The sequence below is a fragment of the Terrapene carolina genome, unplaced genomic scaffold (genome assembly GCF_002925995.2).
Source record: "Terrapene carolina triunguis isolate 2854851 unplaced genomic scaffold, T_m_triunguis-2.0 Scaffold246, whole genome shotgun sequence".
Lineage (NCBI taxonomy): Eukaryota > Metazoa > Chordata > Testudines > Emydidae > Terrapene > Terrapene triunguis.
Window position 1 is genome coordinate 646,600 of NW_020664597.1, and position 17,246 is coordinate 663,845.

The 17,246-nt window shown below is 45.6% G+C and overlaps 1 protein-coding gene across 1 annotated transcript in view; it reads right to left on the reverse strand.

The window, feature by feature from the left end:
• Positions 1 to 8,401: 8,401 nt before the first annotated feature.
• The window catches only part of LOC112116786 (stonustoxin subunit beta-like), a 49,527-nt gene continuing 40,682 nt past the window's right edge, over positions 8,402 to 17,246 (reverse strand). The window contains exon 3 of the mRNA XM_029912790.1: positions 8,402 to 9,369. Within this exon, the coding sequence (XP_029768650.1) occupies positions 8,402 to 9,369 (968 nt within the window). The remainder of the gene's footprint in view (positions 9,370 to 17,246) is intronic.

Sequence of the window (17,246 nt, forward strand, 5' to 3'; positions counted from 1 at the left end):
GAGACTGTCACCTGTTGTGCTGAAATTACCTCTGAGCCCATTTTCCCTGCCAGGTTAGGAATTCCGGAACCCTGCCTTGTTGAGCCAGACATGCTAGCCTGCTGCAACACAAACCCAGGTCTGGTCCACGACCCCGGTCAAGGTTCCTTCCCCACTCTGAACTCTAGGGTACAGATGTGGGAACCTGTATGAAAACCTTTAAGCTTAACTACCATCTTAGATCTGCTTTTGCTGCCACCACACAAATAGTTTGAGTCATTTGGGAAACTCTGTTTCCCCCCCAAAAAAACCTTTCCCTCCCTGGGTAGCCTTGAGAGACTCCTCCACCAATTCCCTGGTGAACACCGATCCAAACCCCTTGGAACTGATAACAAGGAGAAATTAATCATTCCCCTCCTTTTCCCCCCACCAATTCCTGGTGAGTCCAGATCCAATCCCCTTGGATCTTAAAACAAGGAAAAATCAATCAGGTTCTTAAAAGAAGGCTTTTAATTAAAGAAAGAAAGGTAAAAATCATCTCTGTAAAATCAGGATGGAAAATAACTTTACAGCGTAATCAGATATAAAGATTATTCCCCTTGGCGGTATGAAGCCACTGTAGCGCAGCATGTTCGGTTTGTAGTTGGAAACGCCGTTCCCAAACGTATGGGCGTAGCTTTTCCAGCGCGTACACAATGGCATAGCATTCCCTTTTGCTGATTGACCAGTGGCTTTCCCTCTCAGACAGTTTCTTACTGAGAAACACGACAGGATGGAATTCTTGATCCGGTCCTTCCTGCATTAAAACTGCTCCCACGCCCCGCTCGGACGCATCTGTGGTTACTAGGAACGGTTTGTCAAAGTCTGGGGCCCTTAGCACAGGGTCAGACATGAGTGTCACCTTAAGCTGGTTAAAGGCCTTTTGACACTCATCAGTCCACTGAACTGCATTTGGCTGTTTCTTTCTGGTTAGGTCTGTCAGTGGGGCGGCGATTTGGCTGTAGTGTGGTACAAATCGCCTATAATATCTGGCCAAGCCTAAGAAGGATTGGACCTGTTTCTTTGACTTTGGGATAGGCCACTTTTGGATAGCATCCACTTTGGCCTGTAGGGGGTTGAAAGTTCCTTGACCTACCTGGTGTCCAAGGTAAGTCACTCTGTTTAGGCCTATTTGACACTTTTTAGCCTTAACAGTTAGTCCTGCCTGCCTGATGCGCTCGAAGACTTTTCCCAGGTGCTCCAGGTGTTCTGCCCATGAATCAGAAAAAATGGCCACATCATCGAGGTAGGCAACTGCAGATTCTCCCAATCCCGCTAGGAGACCATCTACAAGTCTTTGGAAGGTGGCGGGTGCATTTCACAGCCCGAAAGGGAGCACATTAAATTCATACACCCCTGCCTGGGTGAGGAAAGCTGACCTTTCCTTGGCGGGTTCATCTAGTGGTTCTTGCCAGTACCCCTTGGTTAAGTCTAAGGTAGAGATGAATTGGGCATGTCCCAATTTCTCCAATAGCTCATCTGTGCGTGGCATTGGATAGTTGTCAGGACGAGTTACAGCATTTAGCTTATGGTAGTCCACGCAAAAGCGTATTTCCCCATCTGGTTTGGGAACTAGAACCATTGGAGATGCCCATGCACTCTTAGAGGGGCGGATTATACCCATCTGTAGCATGTCCTGGATCTCCCGTTTTATAGCAGTTTGGGCATGAGGTGACTCCCGGTAGGGTGGGGTTCTAATTGGGTGAGCATTACCTGTGTCAATGGAGTGGTATGCCTGTTCAGTCCGTCCTGGGGTGGCTGAGAACATTGGCGCAAAGCTAGTGCACAGCTCCTTGATCTGCTGTCGCTGCAGACGTCCAAGGGTCGTGGAGAGGTTCACCTCTTCCACGCCACTGTCACTTTTTCCTTCATAATAGACACCTTCAGGCCACTCCGTGTCATCTGTTTCCTGGGCTGTAAACTGGAAAACCTTTAATTCTGTGGAATAAAAGGGCTTAAGAGAATTAACATGGTATACCTTTGGCTTTTTGTTGGAGGTGGGGGACGCTATGAGATAGTTAATATCTCCTAGGCGCTCCTGGACCGTGAATGGTCCTTCCCACGACGCTTCCATTTTATGGGCCTGGAGCGCCATTAAGATCATGACCTGTTCTCCTACTTTGAAGGACCGTTCTCTGGAATGTTTATCATACCAGGCCTTTTGCTCTTCCTGAGCATCCCTTAGGTATTCTTTAGCAAGGGCTAAAGAGTGTTGGAGGGTGCTTTGTAGGTTGCTTACAAAGTCTAGAATGTTAGTTCCTGGAGAAGGCGTAAACCCCTCCCATTGCTGCTTCACCAACTGTAATGGCCCCTTAACCTCGCGGCCATACACAAGTTCAAATGGTGAAAACCCTAAACTGGGATGTGGTCCAGCCCTGTAGGCAAAAAGCAACTGCTGCAATACTAGGTCCCAATCATTGGAGTGTTCATTTATGAATTTACGTATCATGGCCCCCAAAGTTCCATTAAACCTCTCCACCAGACCATTGGTTTGATGGTGGCAAGGGGTGGCAACCAAGTGATTCACCCCATGAGCTTCCCACAGGTTTTTCATGGTCCCTGCCAGGAAATTAGTTCCCGAATCTGTAAGGATGTTGGAGGGCCAACCTACCCTGGCAAAAATGTCTGCTAATGCCTGGCACACACTTTTATCCCTGGTGTTGCTTAGAGCTACTGCTTCCGGCCATCGGGTAGGAAAATCCATGCAAGTCAGTATGTACTGCTTTCCTCTGGGTGTCTTCTTTGGGAAAGGACCCAGAATATCCACAGCTACTCGCTGAAATGGGACCTCAATTATGGGGAGTGGCTGGAGAGGGGCTTTGACCTGGTCTTGGGGTTTTCCCACTCTTTGGCACACCTCGCAAGACCAGACATAATTAGAAACGTCCTTGCCCATTCTCTCCCAGGGGAAGGACTTCCCCAACCGGTCTTTGGTTCTGTTCACCCCGGAATGGCCACTGGGATGATCACTGGGATGAGAATGGGCAAGGACGTCTCTGGGATTGGATCCACTACGGCTGTTGCAGTCGTTGGCAGGGGATCCGGTTCCACCACCTCTGTCTGGGTTTCTGGTAAAACAGACGGGGCCCTGGTGGACAGCTCAGGAACAGGGATGGGGGTGAAAGCTTGCTTAGCCTGGCTGCAGGTGACCATTCCCACCCTCTTGGCTAGCTTCACATGGTTGGCCAAGTCTTCCCCCAGTAGCATGGGGATGGGATAATTGTCATAGACTGCAAAAGTCCACATTCCTGACCAGCCCTTGTACAGGACAGGCAACTTGGCTGTAGGTAGGGTTAAAGAGTGTGACATGCAGGGTTGAATTGTCACCGGAGCCTCTGGGTTGATGAGTTTGGGGTCCACTAGGGATTGGTGGATAGTCGACACTTGTGCCCCGGTGTCCCTCCACGCGATAACCTTCTTTCCGCCCACTCTCAAGGTTTCCCTTCGCTCCGAGGGTATTTGAGAGGCATCTGGGCCTGGGGATCTTTGGTGTGATTTTGGTGTAATGAACTGAAACCGGTTGGGGTTCTTGGGGCAGTGGGCCTTTATATGTCCCAGTTCATTACATTTAAAACATCGCCCTGCTAAGGTATCACCGGGGCGAGGTTGGTTGGTGGAGACTGGTGTGGTGGGGTGAGAAGGCATCTGGGGTTTCCCTTGGGATGTAGGAGGGGCCTTGGGTTGCCCCCAGTGGTAGGGTTTTGTTTCGGGTTGCCCCTTCTGATATTCACCCCAACTGCTACTAGTTTTTTTCCTTTTCTGCCACCTCCACCTATTTGGCTCCAATCTCCCCCGCCTCGGTTACAGTTTTGGGCTTCCCATCTAGGATGTACCTTTCTACTTCCTCAGGAACACCCTCTTAGAACTGCTCCATTTTCATTAAGAAAGAGAGATCTTCCAGAGATTTAACACTTGCTCCTGATACCCAGGCATCCCAATTTTTTTCAATGTGGTAGGTGTGTCGGGAAAATGCCACATCTGGTTTCCACTTTAGGGCTCTGAACCGCCGATGGTCATGCTTGGGTGTTAGCCCCATTCTGATTCTGGCCTTGTTTTTAAAAAGTTCATAACTGTTCATGTGTTCTTTAGACATTTCAGCCGCCACCTCTGCTAAGGGTCCACTGAGCTGCGACCTCAGCTCTACCATGTACTGGTCTGTAGAGATGCTGCACACAAGGCAGGCCTTTTCAAAATTTTCTAAGAAGGCCTCAGTATCATCGCCTGCCTTGTAGGTGGGGAATTTTCTGGGATGGGAAGTGGTACCTGGAGAGGGGTTGCTAGGGTTGGCCGGTATTTCCTGCCTACCCCTTACCAACTCCAGTTCATGCTTCCTTTCTGTTTTTCTTTCTGCTCCATAGCTCTCTCAGCAGCTTCTTTCGTGAGTTTTTTTTTTTTAATTTGAGCAGTCTCTGATGTTTCTTTTAATTTTCTTCCGCTTCTAGTCTGGCCAGCTCTAGTTTAGTTGCGGCCTCACTGGTAGTCATTTTCCTGCTTCCCTGTGCTGGGTCACACCTCCTCTGCAGTTCACTGAAACTGGGATGCACTGAGCTCAGGGCTGCTTAGTTAACAGAGACTTTCTAACTAGCTATACCTGAGAGGTAGAGGTAGAAAGAAAAAAAAAACAATTCAGCTTGTAAATTCCTTTTGCTGGCTGCTTGCTCACAGCTTGAAACCTTCTCTTAACAAAGACCCTTGTTAAAAAAACTTAACACCTCTGCCTTCAGGCTGCTTTCTAAGCAGCTAGAAAGGAGGGGAAAAATCATACTGGCTTTTGGTTCCTTTAAAATCCCTCACCGCTGCTCACCATGTCAAGGTTCCTTCCCCACTCTGAACTCTAGGGTACAGATGTGGGGACCTGCATGAAAACCTCTAAGCTTAACTACCAGCTTAGATCTGCTTTTGCTGCCACCACCCAAATAGTTTGAGTCATTTGGGAAACTCTGTTTCCCCCCCACACACACAAAACCTTTCCCTCCCTGGGTAGCCTTGAGAGACTCCTCCACCAATTCCCTGGTGAACACCAATCCAAACCCCTTGGAACTTAAAACAAGGAGGAATTAATCATTCCCCCCCTCCCCTTTCCCCCCACCAATTCCTGGTGAGTCCAGATCCAATCCCCTTGGAGCTTAAAACAAGGAAAAATCAATCAGGTTCTTAAAAAGAAGGCTTTTAATTAAAGAAAGGTAAAAATCATCTCTGTAAAATCAGGATGGAAAATAACTTCAGATTCAAAGAGTCCAGAGAAACCCCCTCTAGCCTTAGGTTCAAAGTTACAGCAAACAGAGGTAAACCCTATAGCAAAAGGTACATTTACAAGTTGAGAAAACAAAGATAAACCTAACACGCCTTGCTTGGCTGTTACTTACAAGTTTGAAATATGAGAGACTTGTTCAGAAAGATTTGGAGAGCATGGATTGATGTCTGGTCCCTCTTAGTCCCAAGAGCGAACAACCCCCAAAACAAAGAGCACAAACAAAAGCCTTCCCCCCACCAAGATTTGAAAGTATCTTGTCCCCTTATTGGTCCTTTGGGTCAGGTGCCAGCCAGGTTACCTGAGCTTCTTAACCCTTTACAGGTAAAAGGATTTTGGAGTCTCTGGCGAGGAGGGATTTTATAGTATTGTACACAGGAGGGCTGTTACCCTTCCCTTTATATTTATGACACCCCCAAAGCTGCAGACTTTAACTGAAAAAAGCTCAGCAGGTTACCTGTCTTCAGTACTCAGACACACAGCTCCCAATGGGATCCAAACCCCAAATAAATCTGTTTTACTCTGTATAAAGCTGAGATAGGGTAAACTCATAAATTGTCCGCCCTCTAGAACACTGATAGAGAGTTATGCACAGCTCTTTGTTCCTCCAGGTATTAATCACTTACTCTGGGTTTACTAATAAACAAAAGTGATTTTATTAAGTATAAAAAGTAGGATTTAAGTGGTTTCAAATAATAACAGACAGGACAAAGTAAGTCACAAAGCAAAATGAAACAAAACAAACAAGTCTAAGCCTAATACATTAAGAAACTGGTTACAGGTAATATCTCACTCTCAGAGATGTTCCAATAAGCTTCTTTCCCAGACTAAACTCCTTCCTAGTCTGGGCCCAATCCTTTCCCCCGGTATAGTCCTTGTTAGTTCCAGCAGACATCTTAGGTGGTAAGCAGGGGCTTTCTCATGACTGGCCCCCTTTGTCCTGTTCCACCCCCTTTTATAGCTTTTGTACAAGGCAGGAATCTTTTGTCTGTCTGGGTCCCCACCCCTCCTAAATGGAAAGGTAACAGATTTAAGATGGATTCCAGTATCATGTGCTATGGCCACATGTCCTGTGAGACCCCAGCCTCCATTCTTCCTGGGTTGACCCACACGTACACAGGAATTTTTGCAAGTAAACAAAGCCATTTACAGTTCATTGATTCTGAAGCACCCTTAATGGCTTCCACTTAATATGTTTACATCACTAATACAAATTTATATCTTATTCTCCTAACTCTAGATATAGATATAATACATGCAAACAAATAGGATGAACACACTCAGTACATTATAAGCTTTGTAATGATATCTTACAAGAGGCCTTTTGCATAAAGCATATTCCAGTTACATCATATTCACACTCATAAGCATATTTACATAAAACATATTGAGTGCAACATTACACCGTGCATATAGAAATCCTACAAAAACCTACTGAATAATTATAACTATAATGAGACTCACATCCTCAAAGATATTCTAGGGTCCGATGGACCCTCTCACCAACTGATCATCAGTAGAGGGATAGTTCCTGCTTGGGTTTTTCCCGTGGGTATTTGCACTTTTACTTAACCAGGGAACCCTTTATATATTGCAATTCTAACTGCACCTAACACCTTTTGCATATGTATGAAGGTGTCAGTCCTCTTTCCCTTATCTGTACTTCACACCTCATAAATATTGGGGTCCCCATTTTTCATAGGTTGTTTGTAGTTCCTCTCATTCTGTATTAGCATCTATGCAGGACATGTACTCTGTGGTCAAGAAAGACATTCAAAGATGTTACAATCATGTCTCTCATAGTCTCGGACAATACATTGTGATCTATTACAATCACCTATTGGTACATCTTTACAGTAATCTTGGGACTATAGGGTTATTCGTTGGTTAACCACTCATGTCAAGCATTCTTAAGTGTATGGCCTAGTATGGTTAAGATGAAATCTTACAAGTCTCAGCCAGTAGGCCAAGCATTTCAGTCATGCGTTATTTATAACCCTAGTACACATTCATTACTTGTAAATACTTATCAGTCGTATACTTTTGTAATCCTACCATTTAAATCTATTAAGCATACATTGATTGTATATGAAATAGCATATAAATTGACCATAACATCACATAGCACAATCATAAATGGATGAGAAAATTAACTAATTGGCTACATAAATGATATCTGGGTTAATGTGTCTTAAAATTCAGCATAAAACTACATAAAGTTTTCAAATTCTATAACCGCAAGTGCTGACATATGATTAAATATAAATAGAACTTATTTTCATAGCATCATTCATAATTAATGGAAATTATAACATGACATTTCACAGCAAATCAGAAGCGAAACTGGAAAATATAGGAGAAGTACATTACATAATTATAGGTAGGCTATATCTATAGGTAGATGTGGTAGGACTGTGAATATTTTTAAAGCATTTAGTCACAAATAGTTTAGTGAATAGAAGTGCTGATTTGAATTTGGAAAAGTATTTGCAAACCTTGAAGGTTTCATGAATTTTCAGAGTATTGGTTGGAAAATCCACATCATGCATCATTCATTATTCTCTTGTTTACAAAATTTTAATCCAGAAGACTAAAAAAATACCATGTGACTTCGATGGCCAGTCATAATTACAAATACTGACTATAGTCAGAATGAACTGCTTGTGAACAACCAACTGTTCATCCAAACTGATCAGTGAATACTTATGAATGGTTATTTTTATGAACGGATTCTGATTTCCGTAAATGATTCCTGAACAGAAGTAACGTCTACATTTACAACCATATTGACAACAATATTAGTCACAATTAATACATCATATCGACCCAAGCTTATTCCAACTCATAGTTCAGAAGAGATCAAATAACTGTAGCTGGAATTTTTAACTGTAGCTGGAACCAGCACACAACGTTAATAAAGAACAAAAGCTAATAGCTTCATTTACACATGCTTTGTATGCATCTGCTGTAGGGTATGAAAGTATAAGCCTGACTAAGAAGCTGATACAAATATAAACTTCAATGCAGAAAAAATTAGGAGGTTAAATTGTTACAAAGCACTGAAACTCCATTTATGACTATTGAAAAACTGGCAAAGTGACAAGAGAAGGGGAAATTATAGTAAGTCAATCATTATCCAAACCAGCATTTGATTTTTGAAAATGTATGTGTGAATTCTAATAAAATGGCTTCTATTATAGAAGCATCATCAGCTTGTTCCCTGAGTTCACTTAGGCATTCCTGGTAGCTGTTATTTATTTTCTCTAAATCTTTTTCCAGTTTTTGTCCTAGGGCCTCCTTCTGTTGGGTCTTTTGTTTCAAAGTGATTCCATCATCTGAGCCTTCCTTCTTTAGCTCCTTATCTATATTTTTACATTCCTCATCATGCTCTCTTTCTTTTCTTTCCATCTCTTCCTTACAGTTTTCTCTGAGTATCTTGATTTTTTCTTGAAGTTTCATGTGAGCATATTTATACATGTTATTAGTATAATGTGAGCCTCCATTCTGTTGCACCATCTTATCAGTCATTTCAATCAGCTCTGAAATCTGGGCTTCCTGCTCCTGTCCTTTCGCTTTGTTGTTGAAAGCGCAGCATCGATTTCCGCACTTTTTCATCAGCTTCTGAAGATCTTTGTCACTGGAATCTTTTAAATAATCCTGTAAAGTACAACCATCTAAGTCATCTTTTCTGGTGAACAAGAAGACCATGTACTCCGTAGCTTTTTGCCCAAAAATGTCTTGTATTCTTGTAATTGTATTTTTCTCTTCTTCAGTGAAACGACCCAACTGCATCACCAGAACTATAGCATGGGGTCCTGGGGAGGAGACTACCACACAACGCCCTATTTCTTTCACAGTTTCTTTTAAAGGTATTTTTGTGTCAAAAAGACCAGGAGTATCAATGACTGCAATGTCCCTGCCTTTCCAATCTCTTTTCTTGACCGTACATGTCACCGTTACAGATTTTGCTGAGATTTTAGAATCAAACAGATTCACACCAAGGATGGAGTTTCCCGTTGCACTTTTCCCAGCTCCAGTTTTACCAACAAGAACAATCCTTAGTTCAGGTTTCTCAATGTACAGTCTGGCAGCTCTTAGGCCTGGAAGAAGAAGTTTGACAATGTCATGGTAAAGATAATAAAGTAACAATGGGTGAGTTTGGGGATTTCCCGTTCTGTGATTATAACTGTTGTAAGGCCTTAGTTAACTGGCATGGAAACATTTTGCATGTTGGAGCGGAGTAGCAAAGTGGGTGGTTAACACTGACAGCCTGTCACCTTTGGAGGCCTCGGCTCAGATTTGAGTGAGTTCTAAGCACCCAGCAGGCTTTGGGCTGGAGGGGGCCAGCGCCGGGATCAGGTGTTTCTGGGTGGGATGCTGATCTGGATCCTTATTGTTCTGTTTTGGAATCACTGCTCATGGTGTGGTGTTGCCACCAGGTCTCATTAGCTCCCTGTCCAGCCTCTACCACACGCAGAGAGGAGCAGGGGTCACCAGGAGCCAGTCCAGCAAGGTGGGAGCAGCAGAAAGAGCCGGGGCAGGCTAGAGAATGGGCTCCCTGTTTAGCGGAAGATGCCCAAGGAGTTTAACTTGGACCTGACTTCCAGAGAAGTGGAGCACTCCCAGCTCCCCCGACTTCAGCTGGAGATTTGGGTGCTCAGTACCTCTACAAATCAGCCCTTTTGTTTTATTTTTTTGGGTGATGAGATAAAAAGAGAAAGGAAGGAGACTAGAGAGAGAAAGAATGGAATACAAAAAAGATGAAAAGGGGAATGGGACAAATAATTGGGACAGATGGATGAAGGGGAAGAAGAGTGAAGCCTGGGGAGCAGGGGAAGAAAAACAGGAGTGAGGAGGGAAAACAGTGAAGGAAAAGAGGGGAGGAGAGGAAGAAAACACCGTAGGAGAGGTACAGACAGTAGAAGTCGATGGAGAACATGCACCATGCCCACAATAGCAGCTCTTGTCACTCTCAGTTAGGGGAGCTGATGAACACATGCAGGGGAATAAATGCAGTAGAGCTGCATTGCCCGGCTTTAGAGCCAAATCCCACCTTCTCCGTGGCATGGAGGCCTTAGGACTTCCCCGGGGAGCCAGTCTGCACAGCAGCAGAGCAGCAATGGGATCCCAGAGAGGAGCCCTCTCTCGGCAATGGCCTCAGCATCCCCTTGGCGCTTCCCCTCGCATGGAGTCTGCCTGGCACTCAGCTGGGGGAGTTACACCAGGGGAAATGGTGCCTTCCCGACTGTTTCAGCCAGTGAGGCCGTTCATCAGCTGGGTAACAGCCTGGGACACTGAATGGGCGAGCAGCCCAGGGAAATCCTCTCTGGCTGACCGGTGCTAAGTGGAGCTGCCAGCTGGGGAGGGTGGGCCTGTCAGGGTGAAGAACAGCCACCAAGGGCAACTGGCCTGGGAGGAGGAGAAAATGATCCTTTGTGATTTCATTAACACTCTCCTTCCGGGTCCCCTCTCCCTGTGGTGTTGGGCTGCACCGGGTCAGCAGTAACTGCCCTGGACCCTGCATGGGGAAGAAATGGGGGGTAGGATCTGTGGAAGGCTCATTGGAGGAAGGGAGCTAAGTTGCAGGAGAGCAGGTGGCTTGCCCACAAGTGACCCCTCACTCTTGATCAGGGAGGAGCTGCAGAGTCCCACCAAACCTGTGTCCACATCGGCATGACTGTCCTCAGACCAGTAAGATTGGTGCAGGGATGGAGTATGCCAGAGTCCATCATTCCTACCATGCCAGGAAGCTGAGATTGTCTGTGGAGCTGGCAGTGCAGCCTGGGAAATGTTGGCTGTTTTCAAAATCAGAAGAAATGCAGGGACGGGATACAGGGAATTAGGAAAACACTGAGAAAACTGGAAAAGAATTATTTAAAATTTGGGGTTTTTTTTAAAGGCAGTTGTGGGACTGACTGCAACCCTCGAAGGCGTAGGATTGAAGGAGAAAATGTTTAGCCAAGTACAGTGTGAACTATGATCATTTCCAGTGTAAGGTCTGCTCTTCAGTGAACCTACTTTGGTTCCTCCTTGAACATAGAAAACAATTTCCCACATCACAAAACCACTGCATGGTTTGGCTTGATTGTTAGTCTTTGTTCCGGAGAGAGCCAGGACTGAAATACCAGGCTCTATTGCAGGTCAGGACTCAGGTGCATTGGCAGAGATATGAGGAGGCAGCTGAACACACACCAGCAGTATCAAACCTTTATCTACACATGCAAAGACATTTCAAACAGTATCATATTTAAACTGGAAATATGTTTCTTTAACCCAAACACCAAAGCCCCACCTGTGCTGTCAGAAATAGAGCTGGTCAGAAAATGGTTTTTTTTTGGACAGAAAATGTCAAATGTTCATAAAAAACAAAAGAGTATTCAGCCTAAATCCATTGGCCAAAAGACAATAGCTTTTTGGTTTTCTGATGAAAAGTCCAAATTTGCCATGGACTTCTCATGAAAAGTTTTGTTTAGTAGAAAACCCAATTTTTTCATCAAGAACCCAGCTTTGATGGAAACTTTTCAACCAATCCTAGTTAGAATCCCACAGCACCCAGCCAGGTGACTTAGCAACTTCTCTTGTTTTTAAAGCAATTGCATCTACCCTTGCTGCTGAACAAAGAGGCCAGCCAGGGGGGTGGACTAGATGACCTCCTGAGGTCTCTTCCAACCCTGATATTCTATGATTCTATGATTCAAATGAGTTCTCCCCCATCATAGACACACCCATGGACACAGTGTTGTTGTAGCCATGTCAGTCCCAGGATATCAGAGACACAAAGTGGATGAGGAAATGTCTTTTATTGGAGCAGGTGATGTTGTTATTTTTATTGGACCAGCTGTAACACACACAGTACATTTCCCAGACCTGAGTAAGGGCTCTGTGTGGCTCAAAAGCTGGTATCTGTCACCAACAGAAACCGGTCCAATAAAAGCTATCACCTCCCCAACCTTGTCTCACTAATAGACATTGGCTGGTGTTGGGTTACCATTCACTTTAGCATTGCATGCAGGGGTAATGCATTAACTACTTAACATGCCCTGATTGAGGGGGTCACCTAAACTGAACCTCACTTGCTAAGCAGGGGTACAGATGCCAAATGCCTGTGAAGGGTGGGTGGGGAGAGGGAGGTGTTCCTACCTGATGGAGTGAGTTTTGCCTGAAGAGTCCTAGGGTACATCTATACTTACCTCCGGGTCCGGCGGTAAGCAATCGATCTTCTGGGATCGATCCCGGAAGTGCTCGCCGTCGACGCCGGTACTCCCGCTCCGCGAGAGGAGTACGCGGAGTCGACGGGGGAGCCTGCCTGCCGCGTCTGGACCCACGGTAAGTTTGAACTAAGGTACTTCGACTTCAGCTACGTTATTAATGTAGCTGAAGTTGCGTATCTTAGTTCGAAGTGGGGGGTTAGTGTGGACCAGGCACTAGACACCATTTGACCCTCCCCTGTGCAGTGTCTAAAGACAGAGCTGATTGGATTCAGCTGAGAGTGCTTGTTTCTGTTCAGTGGTTCCTAGAGCTGACATCTCTGAGGAGCACATCTAGGAACTAAGCCTTAGGCCTGGTCTGGGGACAGTGTTGCAGTAAAAGACAATGAAGCAGCCCAGTAACAGAGAGGTTCCCCACTACCTGCTGAAATCACTAAGAGCTGGGCTAAGTGGGGGGAGTCTCAGAACGTGGCTTCGCAGAAGTGGCAGTGAGCCACAAGCAGCAGCAGAGATGAGCAGTGGCAGCAGTGGAGGCATTGCTCAACACCTCCCTCCCATTTCACGGCGGGGAGGTGGGCCCAAGCAAATGCACCTCTGAGCTCTGCATCTTCGTGACCAAGGACAACCAACTTTGAGTGGGGTGCAGGAGAGGGAAAGGGGAGTGGCATGTAAAAGGGACAGTTATTTACTAACACGGCTGCTACTCTGAAACCAGTTATTTGTTGGACTTTCACATTGCAAGGTGGGAAACTGAGGCAAAGGACACTGCCCAATGTACTGGGGGTGAGTATTCGCTTATGGTTTCATGCTTTTAAATCATGATTGTGGTGTTTTCCCAAGTGAATGCTCGATTCCTTTTTAATAAAAAATTTTTTTTGCTATACACAGACTCAGTGCTTGCTAGAGGGGAAGTATTGCCTCTTAGAGGTTCCCAGATCTTTAGTTTTCCCAGCTTGCTGGGTTGGGGTTGTTCTGGTTCTGGTTTTTTTTCCCTTTTGTTGTTGTTGTTGTTGTTGTTAAGTGTCAGGGGTTGAGAGGCTGTGATATGCACCAAGCATGCCTGTTCTCAGCTCTCCTCTAATAGGGGCAGGACTTCTTCACATGCCTGCTCATGGGGGGTGGGGAGGGAGGGAGAGAGGCTCACACACCTTCAGGGGGCCAGGTCCCCCAGGATCCTGGATCACATGGGGGAAAGGGAGAAGGGCTCAGACCCCCTTAGAGAGACAGGGCTCCCCATATCCCAGTACACCCACACAGGGGCTCAGACCCCCTCCAAGGGACAGACACCCAAGATTCTAGCACACATGTAGGGGGCAGGGAGAAGGGCTCAGACTCTCCCAGAAATTCAAGGTCCCTCCACATTCTGGCTCCCACAGGAAGAGGGACAGTGTGAAGGGTGGAGATACCCCAAGAAGGGAAGCCCACGACAGATCCAAGCTCATATGAGGGGAACAGGAGGAGTCAGACCTTCATAGAGAGGTAGAGGCTCTCCAGATCCCAACACACACATGAGGGCAGGGAAATGGGCGCAGACACCACCAGGGAGGCGAGGCGCCTAGATCCAAACTTCCCTGGGGAGGGAAAAGGAGGTCAGACTTTCTGACCTCAGCTAGTATTTTTCATAATGACATGTTGGATTAGATCAGCGGTTCTCAAACTGTGGGTTGGGACCTCAAAGTAAGTCACAACTCCATTTTAATAGGGTTGCCAAGCCTGGCATTAGATTTGCTGAGACACAGGGACAAAGATAAAACCTGAGCCCCACCACTAAGGTTCAAAGGGCCCCACCACCCAGGGCTGAATAAGTAGGGGCATTTCCAGCAGATCGAGGGACGTCATCATTCCCCTATATTCAACATTGGTGAGGCCTCATCTGGAGTACTGTGTCCAGTTTTGGGCCCCACACTACAAGAAGGATGTGGAAAAATTGGAAGGAGTCCAGCGGAGGGCAACAAAAATGATTAGGGGCCTGGAGCACATGACTTGTGAGGAGAGGCTGAGGGAACTGGGATTATTTTGTCTGCAGAAGAGAAGAGTGAGGGGGGGATTTGATAGCTGCTTTCAACTATCTGAAAGGGGGTTCCAAAGAGGATGGAACTAGACTGTTCTCAGTGGTGGCAGATGACAGAACAAGGAGTAATGGTCTCAAGTTGCAGTGGGGGAGGTTTAGGTTGGATATTAGAACATAAGAATGGCCGTACTGGGTCAGACCAAAGGTCCATCCAGCCCAGTATCCTGTCTACCGACAGTGGCCAATGCCAGGTGCCCTGGAGTGAGTGAACCTAACAGGTAATGATCGAGTGATCTCTCTCCTGCCATCCATCTCCACCCTCTGACAAACAGAGGCTAGGGACACCATTCCTTACCCATCCTGGCTAATAGCCATTAATGGACTTAACCTCCATGAATTTATCCAGTTCTCTTTTAAACCCTGTTATAGTCCTAGCCTTCACAGCCGGAGTTCCACAGGTTGACTGTGCGCTGTGTGAAGAAGAACTTCTTTTTATTTGTTTTAAACCTGCTGCCCATTAATTTCATTTGGTGGCTCCTAGTTCTTATATTATGGGAACAAGTAAATAACTTTTCCTTATTCACTTTCTCCACACCACTCATAATTTTATAAGCCTCTATCGTATCCCCCCTTAATCTCCTCTTTTCCAAGCTAAAAAGTCCTAGCCTCTTTAATCTCTCCTCATATAGGACCCGTTCCAAACCCCTAATCATTTTAGTTGCCCTTCGCTGAACCTTTTCTAATGCCAGTATATCCTTTTTGAGATGAGGAGACCACATTTGTTCCCAGTATTCAAGATGTGGGTGCACCATGGATTTGTATAAGGGCAATAAGATATTCTCCGTCTTATTCTCTATCCTTTTTGTAATGATTCCTAACATCCTGTTTGCTTTTTTTAACTGCCGTTGCACACTGCATGGACGTCTTCAGAGAACTATCCCCGATGACTCCAAGATCTTTTTCCTGATTAGTTGTAGCTAAATTAGCCCCCATCATATAGTTTGGGTTATTTTTTCCAATGTGCATTACTTTACATTTATCCACATTACATTTCATTTGCCATTTTGTTGCCCAATCATTTAGTTTTGTGAGATCTTTTTGAAGTTCTTTGCAGTCTGCTTTGGTCTTAACTATCTTGAGCAGTTTAGTATCATCTGCAAACTTTGCCACCTCACTGTTTACCCCTTCTTCCAAATCATTTATGAGTAAGTTGACTAGGATTGGTCCTAGGACTGACCCTTGGGGAACACCACTAGTTACCCCTCTCCATTCTGAAAATTTACCATTAATTCCTACCCTTTGTTCCCTGTCTTTTAACCAGTTCTTAATCCATGAAAGGATCTTCCCTCTTATCCCGTGACAACTTAATTTACATATGAGCCTTTTGTGAGGGACCTTGTTAAAGGTTTTCTGGAAATCTAACTACACTATGTCCACTTGGATCTCCCTTATCCACATGTTTGTTGACCCCTTCAAAGAACTCTAATAGATTAGTAAAACATGATTTCCCTTTACAGAAACCATGTTGACTTTTGCCCAACAATTTATGTTCTTCTATGTGCCTGACAATTTTATTCTTTACTATTGTTTCAACTAATTTGCCCGGTACAGGTGTTAGACTTAATTGTCCGTAATTTCCGGGATCACCTCTAGACCCCTTTTTAAATATTGGTGTAACATTAGCTATGTTCCAGTCATTGGGTACAGAAGCGGATTTAAAGGACAGGTTACAAACCCTAGTTAATAGTTTCGCAATATCACATTTGAGTTCTTTCAGAACTCTTGGGTGAATGCCATCTGGTCCCAGTGACTTGTTACAGTTAAGTTTATCAATTAGTTCCACTTTCCAATTAGGAAACACTATTTCACTAGGAGGGTGGTGAAGCACTGGAATGGGTTACCTAGGGATGTGGTAGAATCTTCTTCCTTAGAGGTTTTTAAGGTCAGGCTTGACAAAGCCCTGGCTGGGATGATTTAGTTGGGATTAGGTCCTGCTTTGAGCAGGGGGTTGGACTAGATGACCTCCTGAGGTCCCTTCCAACCCTGATATTCTATGATTTTGGAGAGCAAAATCCCAAGGGCTTCATCCCCCAGTGGCGGGGCTCAGGTTACAGCCCTCTGCCCCCTCTCCCAGGGTGATGGGACTCAGGCTTTGCTCCCCTCCCGCATCCAGAGCAGCGGGGCTCGGGCGGGCTCAGGCTTTGGGCCCCCTCTCTCTGGGGTGTGTAGTAATTTCTGTTGTTGCCAGAAGAGGGTCACAGTGCAATGAAGTTTGAGAACCCATGGATTAGATCAATTCATGGTGCTGCTGTAGAGACCCTGGAAGGAGAAAGGACAGTGGAGCCAGCTTCCCTGTCTCCCCACCTTTTGGGCAAGATCAGGCCCCATCTCACAAAACTGTCTGTCTCTGAAGAAGGAATGGATTCCACGAGCCCCATCGCCCTTGTGAAGCAGAGCCAGAGTGAGGGAGAGCAGTAGCCTCAGAAGGAAAATGCCCTCTTGGATCATGGACTATTTTCTTTAATATTAGCTTCTGTATGCTCAATATTTCACTTCTCCCTCATTTTCTATCCCCATAGGCAATTCTACCACTGTCACTCCACAACCTGGCCCTCATTTTCATCTCCTTTCTAGCCTCCTCCCCATTGCTGCTGATGCTGTTGTCCAGGGTCGGCTCTAGAATTTTTGCCGCCCAAGGCAAAAACAATTTTGGCCGCCCCCCCCCCCCCCCCCCCCCCCCCCCCCCCCCCCCCCCCCC